This window comes from Pseudorca crassidens, chromosome 2 (assembly GCF_039906515.1).
Source record: "Pseudorca crassidens isolate mPseCra1 chromosome 2, mPseCra1.hap1, whole genome shotgun sequence".
Taxonomy (NCBI): domain Eukaryota; kingdom Metazoa; phylum Chordata; class Mammalia; order Artiodactyla; family Delphinidae; genus Pseudorca; species Pseudorca crassidens.
The window spans coordinates 156,710,318-156,722,978 of NC_090297.1; the positions used below are offsets into that span (position 1 = coordinate 156,710,318).

Sequence of the window (12,661 nt, forward strand, 5' to 3'; positions counted from 1 at the left end):
GAACTGCTCTTTGAATAATAACAATAATGGTATTTTAATAATCAAAATGTAAGACTTCAGGTCAGTTTCTAGTTCTTTTAGTTTTCTCTAATTTTTGTATTTCCAAGATATTTTAGATTATCCATACTAACTCCTTCCCCCTTGTCTATGAAGGATTCTAATTTTATTTGTTTGAAGGGACTTCATGGAATGAAGGTTTTTCCAATCCTCTGAAATTATCATCCCATCCTAATAAGTCCATAAACTTGAACTTATTCTCCCAAATAACAGGAAAATCAGGTAAAACCTATCATGTTTCAAACTCTTCTCAAAGTGAAGCTGAAGTCTAAGACAAAATCTAAAATCAAATAAACAATAAATGGAAAAAACATAAAAAAGAGGGATTGTAAAAATGAAAGCATGTGGAAAAAATCCATGAATGTTCAAAGGGTGCACAATATTTTAAAGTAAAGGTGTCCTAATAATGTGCATCTTGCAGCCTAAAATTGTTTTTGACCATCATTAGGAGTCATCACTTTCTGGGAGAAACACATCTTTTGCAATCTTAAAGTCATTTGCATAGAGAAGTTGTATATTATGCATATGTGAGGTTGGCAATATGAAAAATATTCAAGCAGTATAGGGCACATCACATTATTTAACCTCAGTAAATGGTTATTCTGAAACTGTAATTTTCCAAATTAAAAAGGTTTCAGGTTGTACCCCTAGAAATTTGCACTTTGGAAACTTTTCCTGGATTAAATAGATTATTCAAAACATTTACAAGCACCCAAATCTCTGCATTCCCTGCAAGAAAGCAAAAGTGGGAAATACTTGGGGCCTAGCCATGCATTCATGACTTAGAGACATAAATTCTGCTCCTAAGTTGATTCTAAGTATTTCCATACTTAAACAGTGATGAATATTAAAAAATAAATCTCCATTTTAAGATACTCTCTTCCTCTTACAGATGGATGGATTGACTGAGAACATACATATTTTAAGTTCCTTTCTCCTTAAGTGGAAAAGATAGTATGAAAATTTAGCATTTAATAAGACCTACATGAATACAACAAAGTGATACCTCCTTTAAGGAAAATCTTGCCAGACCTACTCAGTTTCAGTACGTCCTTCAGGTACCTCTCAACTGATAATTTTCAAAAAATTTTTTTTCAAATAACTTAAATTTATTTATTTATTTTTCCAAATAATTTTCAAGTTGAAAACAACCCAATCTTTATTCTAAAGTTCCTCTCATGCTTATAATGTAAACTACTGAGGTGGTTCTGTGGGATGAGACCCTGAGTCCTTAAAGTGGACTGAGAGAGGAGATGCACCATGGGTGAGCTGCAAATGTATACTGAGATGTGAATGGTGTGCAACCTAATGTGACCTGATAGCATCTCAGTGTCCACGGTGTTTTCTCCTGTGGTCTCCAGTTTAGTGTCTGGCCCTGGAGCCCAGGATCTAAGCTGAGATTGCACACTCACTGACCTTTTGGTGCTTGTGCTGGAGATAGGCAGGTAGTCCATGACTGCGATGTACACGTATTGCTTGGCATCATCTATTACACTGTAGATGGCGTCTATGTCAAAGCTTCTGTTTTTAGGGCAAAACAGTTTGGGAGAATTCTGTGAAGACACAAAAACCAAACTTTTAGAGTATTAATTTTTGCAATCTGGGAATTTCTCTTTTTTGTTGTTATTTAAAATTTTTAAAAAATGAATCTTGGCTTTTAACCAATTTTTGCAAACCTACTTTCCAGTTCTTTATGAGATTAAGACAAATACATTTTCAGTTCTATCAAAGTTGAGGCAAGTAGAAAACAAGGTGTATGGGTCTCAAATCTGTCCTTTAAGTCAGTTTTGGGAGGGAATTCTTGTTTTCAATACACACACCTCTTATTTTTATAAGAGTGCTCTAACTCTAAACTTAACGTGACTCTGGTATACATCCCTGTCATACATAGTTAATTTTCTCAGACATACCATATATAGTGTATATATGCATACTAGCATTTATGCTAGAAGTTATTTCACTTGAAAGGTAATGTGGCCATAAAGATGTTCAAGATACATGGTCTAAAAATCTTGTGGTTTTTTTTTTTTCCCAAATCTTTCATCGAGTGAGGAAGAGGAGTGTTGATTGTTGAGAAAGGGTCATCAGTAATTCTAGAGGAAAAACCAAGTGACTTATTAAGATGCCAAGTTCATAAGGAGAGACAGGGCCTTAAGAAAAATGAAAAAAGAGGCAAATTATACTTGAGGTATTTTTCTCATGTTGCTCGAAGTGGTTTCCATCTTACAGAAGTATGATGTTTTTAGATAAAGTTGCTATAGAAAGGGAAAGATGTACTTTGGTTTTCTCATTGGTTTTCCACTGGACAAGACTGAAAGGAGCATTTCTGTAGTTCCTGCATTACTCTGACAAGCAAGAAACCAAGTGAAGGAACACAAAAAAATCAATGGGTGCTTAGTACCAAAGCCCATATAAACAGTTTCTGGAACTGCCTGGAATGGCAGTACTGGGTCCTTCATCAAATGTTCTACCAGTAATGGTGGTCAGGGTCCCTGACAAATGTTTGGGAACAACTCCCCACACAGTGCTGGTGGGAATCCCTATCCCAGCTTAGAGAGAGGGAAGATGAAGCTCTTGGACTGGATGCCCAACTGGGGAGGAGTGTGGAACTGAGAAAGGAGCCTGTTTAAGGGCCAAACCCACCAGGCGTCCCTACTCAGAATGTTGTCTTGGCAGGTGAGTATCAGAATGAGTTTTTGATTTAAATTACTTTCCTTCTGGAATGAGGATGAGTTTTTAAGTATTAAAAAAAAAAAAAAAAACCCTAATGCTAAAAGAGAGAAATAAACCACAACAAAAAAGCCCAAAACAAAACAATAAAAAATAAATTAAAAAACAAACAAACAAAAGCCAATGCTCATCCTACACTTCTTCCCCAGCACACACATATGCAGATACCCCATCTGTCACCAAGATAGATGGCTTGGGCTTCTGCAGTGTCTCTCATGTTGTCCCTGCCTCTTACTCCAGATTGCTGTTTCCCTCATTCAGGCACTGGTGCTGTTTGCTGGGGCTTTTATATGTCTTCTGAACTCATTTCCTTGTCTCCTCGATGCTTAAAAGACAAACAAACAAACATGTGTCACTCTCAGGACTCCTGGTTTCTTGGAATCCAGTCTGATCTCATTGGGAGGGATGGATCCATGTATCCTCTGAGTTTTGGCCCTCCCATTTCTCTGCCTCCTTCGTTTACTGGCTACCATGCCTTCTGTGCCCCAAAATAAAATAATCGTCAGCCCATGGCTATGTTCTCATCTTGTCTGCCTCTGTGTATATGCTCCTGCCAGCCCCTCCGGCTGATGTGTTTTCCTGTCTCTGCCTATCAGAGTCCTATACATTCTCAAAGTTCTAGCTCATATACTATCTCCTCATGAAACTTTTTAATATTGTCACCTAGAGGCTACTTCTCCTTTTCTGTCCTCCCATAATATGATTTATTTGTTATATTGTTTAGTGTATTCCAACTTATAATTACTCACACTTGTCTCATGTCCTTGCTTGGACTGATATACCTTGATTTTAGGAATTGCATTTTACTCATTTTTCTATCTCCATTAATAAATTAAATATTCAAATTCATTAATTTCCTCAGCCTATTGGGTCTGCTTTAAACATTCTTTAGGTTTAACATGAAGAATCTAAGGATCTTAGCTCTAGACAGGAGCCTAGGTCAACTCTGAAATGTGTCCAAATGCCCATGTTTTTGCTTCAGTTAGGAATTTCCTGAATTTCCTTGCATGTTCCCAAAACTGGATTTTGGTTTCAGGGAGGAACAAATTTAGACACAGAGTTGCTGGTCTCTTTACATTTGCTATTTTCTAATAAGTTTGGATACTGTGCCTTTGGTGATAGAGCATTTATATGCTCGTGATGTGCCAGGTTCCAGCATTTATAACCTGTAGCATGCTAGGCATGTCCCTTACACTTCCTGAGCCTCTGTTTCCAATGAGATAAGAACAGTAACAAATCTTTCACACTGGTTTGCCTTGTGGCTTAAATAAGAGAATGGCCTACTCCTGGCTGGGTCTGCTCCTCTTCTGTACTTGCTTTCATTCATTCATCAAATATTACTAAGTACCTGCCACGCACCTAGGTCTAGTCTAGGCACTTGGCATACATCAGTGATCAACATAAGATTCCTGCTTTGTGCAGCGTCATTCCAGCACATGCTACATTGTACTGCATTCGTCTGTGTGATTCTCCACCAGCTTGTGAACTGCTTGGTTGCATGTCTCTGGCACCTTGTGCCATGCCATACTTAACACATATTATACGCTCAATAAATATTTGTGGAATGAATGTGAAAGTGCTTCTTAAATTAGTAAGTGTTGGAGGCTTGTATGACCCCCATCCTCTACTCCTAGCTGGAGTTGCTTCACTCTAGGTATTTCCATCCATGTGTGAATAGACCTTTATTTGTACATACCTTTTTCTTTCCTATGTTCCCATTGCCAACCCAATGCCTAGAGCATGGCAGATGCTTCATGTGTTTATTAAGGAAATGCATGACTATTTGTATGAGTACCTCTGCCCCTGCGGTCATGGTAGTACTTGACTGTGTCCTCTGATTTGTCAGAGGAAATTAACTAGTTCTGATTGTTTAATTACAGAGAAGGCTGTTAACTTCCCTTTTTATCATTCCTGAATTAATTTTCTGAGCCTTGCACTGTGTACTCCTTTAGTCCATAGCAAAATATAAGGAGAAGGAAAATACAGATCCTTTTCTTTATTTCAGCTCTGTGATGATCTTTTACCAATCAAGTGCTCTTGAGGCATCTTGATAATAAGTAATCTATGTTTCTTTCTTACATCTATAAATGCCTTATATTTGCATGTACCTTGTTTTGCATATTCATTAAATACTTGCTTTAGTAGGGTTTTGATTTATTTCATAACAGTTTCCTGGTTTTTTTAAAAAATTCATACTCCATTCCCAGAATATATATGTTAAAATGTAATTAAACATGAAAAGACAACCCACAGAATGGGAGAAAATATTTGCAAATCAAGTACATTCTTGTATCTAGAATGTATAAAAAACTCTTACAACTCAATAACAAAAAAAACAAGAAATCTAATTGAAAAATGGGCAGAGGATTTGACAGACAGTTCTCTAAAAAGATATACAAATGGACAGTAAGTGTATTAAGATATACAAATGGCCAGTAAGTGCATTAAAATATGTAAATCAAAATCATAAGACAAATTTCACACCCGCCAGGAAGGCTAAAATAAAACAGAAAATAGCAGGTGTTGGCAAAGATGTGGAGAAACTGAAACCCTCATTTATTGCTGATGGAATTGTAAAATGGTGCAGCCAATTTGGAAAAGTTTGTCAATGCCTCAGAATGTTTAACATAGAGTTACCACAGTACCCAGCAATTTCACTCCTAAGCATAAACCCAAAAGAACTGAAAATGGATATTCAAATAAATATTTGTACATGAAGGTTCATAGGAGTACTATTCACAATAGCCAAAAGGTAAAAACACTCAAATGTCCATCAGCTGATGGACAGATAAACAAAATGTGATATATCCATACAGTGGAATATTATTTGGCCATAAAAAGGAAAAAGTACTGAGTTTTGCACTTCAAAAACATTATACTAAGTGAAAGAAGTCAGTAACAAAAGACTGCATATTGTATTACTTCATGTATATGAAGTGTCTAGAAAAAGGCAAATCCTTAGACACAGAAAGTAGATTAGTGGTTTCTAAGGGCTGAGAGAAGGGGAAAATGGAGAGTGACTACTAATGATTTTTCCTTTGTGGTGATGAAAATATTCTAAAATTAGAAGGTGGAGAAGGTGGAGAAGGTAAAACTCTGTGACTATACTAAAACCCACTGAGTTTTATACTTTAAAAGGATGAATTTTATGGTAGTAAGTTATATATCAATAAATCTATTAAAATGTAATTAAAATATATAGCAGAGATTATAAAGGGGTATTTAATTATATTTTTCAGAGTAGCACCAAGTTCTATTCAATGCCTGCCCTCACTCACTAAATAAATCTCAGTTTAATGATTGATGGATGAATGAACTAAACAATAAACAACAAGAAATGAAATCTGTCTAGCACCCAAATTGATAAAAACAGACCTTGAACTAACTAGTCTTTATCTTGGAAATCAAATGCATAATCTCAAGAGCTCTAAAAAGAACTCCACCAAATAGGACAAAAACTCAGCCTATTGTTCCTATCTTCTGATTTCAATGGGGAATGTAAGAAAATTAGAATGATCTGGCCCCAAGTTATTAGAAATCACATACTTAAATCTAACCAAGTGCCTCTTTGTGTTCCATGAGAAAATTAGAAATAATTCATATCTATATCATAACTTAAAATTTATATTTAACCATGCTAAGTTATTATCACCTAAAATCTAATTTTGGTAATGATAATTCTTAAGGCCTTCAAATATATATATTTTGTGTGTTAATTTAATCGGGACTGTCAGCTTATAAAAATATAATATACTATTTTAAGATATTTTACAACAAATATTTTGAACTTAAATAAATTTGTCTTGGCATTTGTTAGGCACATATACTCAGAAAACTATATGTATCCTGGAACTTCTTATTGATATTACTACTAGTAGAACCAATCTAACATTTATTGCTGCTTTAGGGAGGCTTGAGGGAGGTACCGGGAATAACAATAATGAAGAAAGTACAGTATATAACCTTCAGAGCCTGATAAAATAGTGGGAGAGATAATAAATAAATAGTTACAAAAATGTGATAAATGCTATAAAAGAAGCGATATCAAGGAGCTCTAAGTAAATGATATCAATTCCAATATTGGGAATATTGACTTTTATTTATCTTATACATGTAAGATTTTATACCTCTGTAAAAATGGTGTTCAATTAATATCTGTTGAACTGAAATTCAAAGGTAGGCTTGAGATATTAATAAGAAATGGAAAATAAAATAATTTAAATTAATAAAATAAATAAAAATAGAAAACAAAGGTGCTGTATGGTTTAAAAGACTATACTTGAAGGACTGTTAAAAAAGCTCAACTTATTTTGTGGCAAACCATTTAATAAAAATCAGTTTATAAATTTGCCCTGGAATACAGCAAAGCCCTTGCATTTTCATACATTTTATTAAAGGCTTGGGCCCTCTCTATGAAGTAGAGATGTTAACTTTGGGATCAACAAAGGAGGACTCCCCCACTTTTTTAAGGGTCAGAATTTAAATTTATGCAACAATGACATTCACTTATCTCTAAGATTCAAACTGTAAATTCAAAATCCAGCAACTATCTGAAATTTGCTTATAATTCATCTATTTCTTGCTGCTTCAATCTGTTCTACTGGACTCCTGGGGTGTGATGTTACCATATGGATTAGTGGTTCCTTGGCAAATTTCTTATTGCAACTAATCTACAAATTGAGAATAATATCTGGTTTTCTTGTCTTATAGGGTTGTCTTGAGAGGAAATAAAATTGAATATATGCATTTTATTAGTAAAATGCCCTATATGATATGCTACATGCTACTGTATTATTGACCTCCACACATAGCAAAAAAAGGGTTTTTTTTTGTTCTACTTGATGAAAATCTTTCATAGTCTATTTTATATTATTCACACTTATGTGAATTTGTTTAAGACAAGCAACTTCAATTTTCTCTCCACTGCTAGATTTCTAAATTTTCAAAATGTGCTTTCATTTTAATAGGCAAAAAGGCTACTATCACTCTTCCATGAAACGCTCTTCAGTGACATAAAAGTTGTTGGCATAGAAGCACAGCTTGACAGTGGAGAAACAGCCATATTAAATTGGGAGCATGGTTTAGAGAAGTTTACCTGAGCATCAGGATCATTCAGAAGCCTGATTCAAATCAAAATTCTAAGGTCTCACCCAGGTCCAGTGGATCAGATCCTGGTGAGGATGGGGGGACTGTAAGTTTGCATTTTAAACAGGTTCCCCCTCTGGTTCTTAGATACTTTAAAGTTTGAGGACCAGAACTGTAGGTCCAGATATTTACATTGCCCACTCTCAGCAACACTGGGGATAACTGTGGTGTGTGGGCAGGGGGGGATGGTTTTCAAGTGTAATCAGAGGCCTGGAAACAGTGCCCTGCCCTTTTGGATGGGCCTCTTGCCCTCCAGCCCCAATCAAATACAATAGTTCTGCTTTTGTCTGTTTTACACACTGGGGTTCCCTCAGATTTGTTTCATCAGAGGGTTCTACTGCTAAGATCAAGTCTGAAAATCATTGATGAAAGGCATCAAAAATAGCGTCTGGTATCAGAAGACCTGGGCACTTGTGTTTCTCTTGGCACCTGCCATCTGACAGTCTTTGTGCTAGTAGATAAACTTCAATATCTTCATTTGTAACACAGTCATAATCCTGGGTCTACCTTAAGGGGTGACTGGGGGGGATCAAATCAGATAATGCAAAGTATCTGAAACTAGGAATGATTATTCACATGTATTGTTATTATAACTAGGGACAGCATATGATTGAGTATAAGAATGGATATATTTTAACTCTTCAAGGGATGTGTTGAACTGATCTGTCAAATTCATTTTTGCCCAACACAAGATCACACTTGAACATTGCAACATAATAAAGGGCCTTTGGAGGAAGGAGGGAGGAGGAGAAGAGGGCAAAACTCACCGACACAAATGCTTGAGATTTGGTTTCATTCAACTGAAGCTGCAATTTCTTTTCATTGTCATAGATCCCATAGAGCCTCTTGGACCAGGTCTGAGGTACTCTGCTCTTGAATTTTAATGAACTATATAAAGCGAATATCCTTTGTAAATCTAGGACCAGACAGCTGCAGTTGTAGAAGATGACACCAAGTTCTTTCATCTGTGAAAGTAAAACGAAAGCATCAATGCCATGTACATGTGATGGTGTTACTCTCAGAGAAAAAAATGTAGTATTCTCAGAGAAAAGACTGCAATAATAGCAATAGCGATATTTTCTTCTTGCAATTGTTATACTCTAACAACTATATATATACACTGTATCTGTAAGTATGTAGATACAGTCACATTATGGTATACAGAAATGATGCATCATTAAAATGCTTAAATATTTAAGGAAAACTTTTGCTGGAGTTTTGCATTTGAGCTCTTATGGATAATTTTTCCATATTCACCTACACTTTTTATATCAGCTCTTCAGATTGTTTTCTTCAACATTAAATTTTTTGGTATGAATCCTTAAATCGTGCAGCAATATAAAGATTGACTTTTAGTTGCAACATAACAGAATGGTTTAGGTCATGGATTCTGGAATCAGATTGCCTGAAATTAGGTTCCAACTCTACAAATTTCTACTGTGTGACTTTGTGTGACTTTTTTTAAAAAATAAATTTATTTTTGGCTGCACTGGGTCTTTGTTGCTGTGTGCAGGCTTTCTCTAGTTGTGGCAAGCGAGGGCTACTCTTCGTTGTGGTGTGCGGGCTTCTCATTGTGGTGGCTTCTCTTGTTATGAAGCATGGGCTCTAGGGCACAGGCTCAGTAGTTGTGGTGCATGGGCTTAGTTGCTCTGCGGCATGTGGGATCTTCCCGGACTAGGGCTTGAACCCGTGTCCCCTGCATCGGCAGGCGGATTCTTAACCACTGCGCCACGAGGGAAGCCCTGTGTGACTTTTAAGATACTTAATCTCTGGGCATCATTTTCTTCTTCCATAAAAAGGAGACAATAGTATTTATTTCATACAATTGCTATGATGCATAACACGGTTAATATATTTTATGGGCTTAGAATAGTGCCTATCACATCGTAACCACTTAAAATATATTAGCAATTATTATTCTTATTAACATTGCACAAGCCTCAAGAGTAAGAGACCAATAGAATCTTGCAACAAAGATATCATAGAGATTATTTTGTCCACCTCCCTCGATGCACAGATGAGGAAAGTAAATCTTACACAGGTAAGCAAAAATATATCCCCCCGAGTGAGAGATCTAGTCAGGAGTAGATTCAGAATTTGATGCAGGTTTTCTCACCCTTGATCAAATACACCCAGGAACGTAGCAGCACTGGCTTCAAGTCTATTATCACTTTGAAAAATTATAGATGATTTCTGATTTAGTCAATGAAAGTGAAAAAGTGAAATTTTGGTCTTAACAGCATAAATACACATGCCTCATGGTCTGAACACCCAGTGAGGGGTTTGTCAGGGACACCTTGGAAGGTGTTTAACTTCATTCCTTTCCTCCACCCCCCTACTCAATACTCTTCTCAGGATTATAGGAGAGGTCACCAGCTGTGTAGGGGCCCATCTCTCCTTTCCTATTAGGACTCCCTAATACAGTGCATCATGGAGATCTTTTCACATTCATCTATACCTGGCTGGCATCATTTTAGCAGCTCCACAGCGACCACAGAATAGATGGACACAAGTTATTTAACCTGCTGATGGACTTGTCCTTATTTTTCCTCTAATGCAAAATATAAAGCCACGAGCACCCTTGTACACACATCTCTGTGCGCCTGTACAAGGATTGCTTTAGTACAGATTTCTAGAATTGAATGGACACAAACATTAAGGACAATTAAGAAAGGTTAAGAAAGTGGGAGGAACTAGAGTGGGGAGGGCGTATCAGGTATGTGCAAAGGCACTGAGGTCAGTGGGATAGAATCAGAGTTGTGCAGCTGAAGCTGAGGGAGATAAGGGAGAATGTGTATGTGTATGTGAGTGGGTAAATAATTTGATGGCAGGGGTAAAACTGGTGGGACAGGTGTGTCAGATTCCCAGAGGCCTCTGTGCTGGGATGGGCAGTTTGGCATTTATGCCAAAGGACATGGGGAGGGAGGTGGTGAGGCAGAGGGGGTGTGGACAGGCTATGAACTGGAAAGGTCCCTTTGCCTGGCTGTGGAGAAAGGATGAGGGAGTTGGAGGCAGGGTCTTCAACACCCAGGCCTTAACAGTGGCAAGGGGAGAGACTTACACATACTTATGTGTTTTCTAATCTCAGGGATTTTCAAAAACTGTGTAGCATAACTGCTAATAATTGCTAATCCCATTCCAGGTTGAGATGGGGCCCACCTTGCTGTTTTCACAGTCTCTGCTGATAGAATCTCAGGAATAGTAGGCTCTGCATTTGACCTTCACACTTCTGTGCCTTTTCCCAGATTGAGTCAATGCTGCCACATTATCTTCTCCAAGGAAGCCTTGATCATTTCAGGGTTTTCAACTTTGTATCAGTTTAGTTTTATAAATAGGCTCTTTGTCTGGTGGTGGCAGTGGGGGCAGCAGAGCTGAGACTCAGGTTGCCACATAAGTAAGCAGCTGCCCCTCCCAGACACGCTTCCTTGCCTGCCAGACACAGGCAAGGTTAGTGCATGTCCAGGGGGCTGGCCTGGCCTGGGGCCATCCTCAGGAAAAAAGGGACAAACAACAATGACCTGAGGCCAAAGATGTGGATTGAACTCTAGGATCTTTCACCAACCAGATTATAGGGTCTCGGGCAAGTCATCCAATTCTGAGTCCTTTTTTTCCTTTTCTGAACAATGAAGGGGTTGGGCTTATAAAGTCTACAGGGGTCTTCCAGCCTTGCCATCTATGGCTTTGGGACATCAATTTCCTGCCCACCATGCATTCCCTTCTCCCTGCCCAACCTGCCTCTCAATACTGACCAGAGACTTCTGTTTGTGTGTCAAGATCAGCTCCTTCTGGCTCCTGCCTGAATGTGGCTGGCGACCCTCCCAGGTTTTAAAGTCAGATGAGGCAGATTTGCATCTTGGTTCTGCAGCTTACTTGTTGACTAGCCTTGGGTAAATTACTTAACCCTTAAATTCTAGTTTATTGTTCGATGAGGATAATATCTATCTACAAGTTTTGCTGTTAGAATTTAATAATAATCCTAATTTTAATAGCTAGTATTGACTGAGGGCTCACTTGTTGTGGGTACTGTGTTGAATAGTGTCCCCTCGTCCCATTCATTTCTACACAGAACCTGTGAATGTGACTTTATTAGGAAATATGGTGTCTGCAGATGCAATCAAGATGAAATCACACTGAATTATGGTAGGCCCTAAATCTAATATGACTGGCATCCTTATAAGAAAAGGAAAATTTGGACACTGTGCCACATACACACAGGGGAGGTGAACATATGAACATAGGCGCTGGAATGATGCATCAGCAAGCCAATGTGCCAAGGATTGCTGGCCACTACCAGAGGTTAGGAGGACAGGAAACATTTTCCATTAGCACCTTCAGAGACCTGTGAGAGAAAAGGTCCTGCTCTTTTAAGCCACCAAGTTTGTGGTTTAGAAGCCCTAGGAAACTGGTGCAGTGTGCCTTTCACCTTGATAGTAGATATAATGGTATTTATTCCTTCCACTTTATATAGAAGGAAACTGAGGTTTGGATGGTTGTTTGCTAAATGATACAGCTAAGATTTGAGTTTTGGTCTAAATTCAAAGCCTGTGTGCTTGGTCCCTTATGCTATACTGACCTTAGCACATGGCTAGTAAGCAACCCATGGGTCTACTGCTGTTAATTCTATGAAGCCTTTTCTGGCCATGTTTCCTGTTTTGTCTAGTACCGTACTTGCACATATTTCTGATGTGGCACATTTTTACGCGGTATTATCGTTTTAAAAAATATTTTG

At 37.7% G+C, this 12,661-nt stretch overlaps 1 protein-coding gene across 2 annotated transcripts in view; it reads right to left on the reverse strand.

Moving 5' to 3' along the window:
• The window catches only part of PLD5 (phospholipase D family member 5), a 491,284-nt gene that overhangs the window by 21,074 nt on the left and 457,549 nt on the right, over positions 1–12,661 (reverse strand). For both annotated transcript variants that reach the window (XM_067729472.1, XM_067729473.1), the window contains 2 exons: positions 8,700–8,897; positions 1,474–1,610 (listed from right to left, as the gene is read on the reverse strand). In XM_067729472.1, the coding sequence (XP_067585573.1) occupies positions 1,474–1,610; positions 8,700–8,897 (335 nt within the window). The remainder of the gene's footprint in view (positions 1–1,473; positions 1,611–8,699; positions 8,898–12,661) is intronic.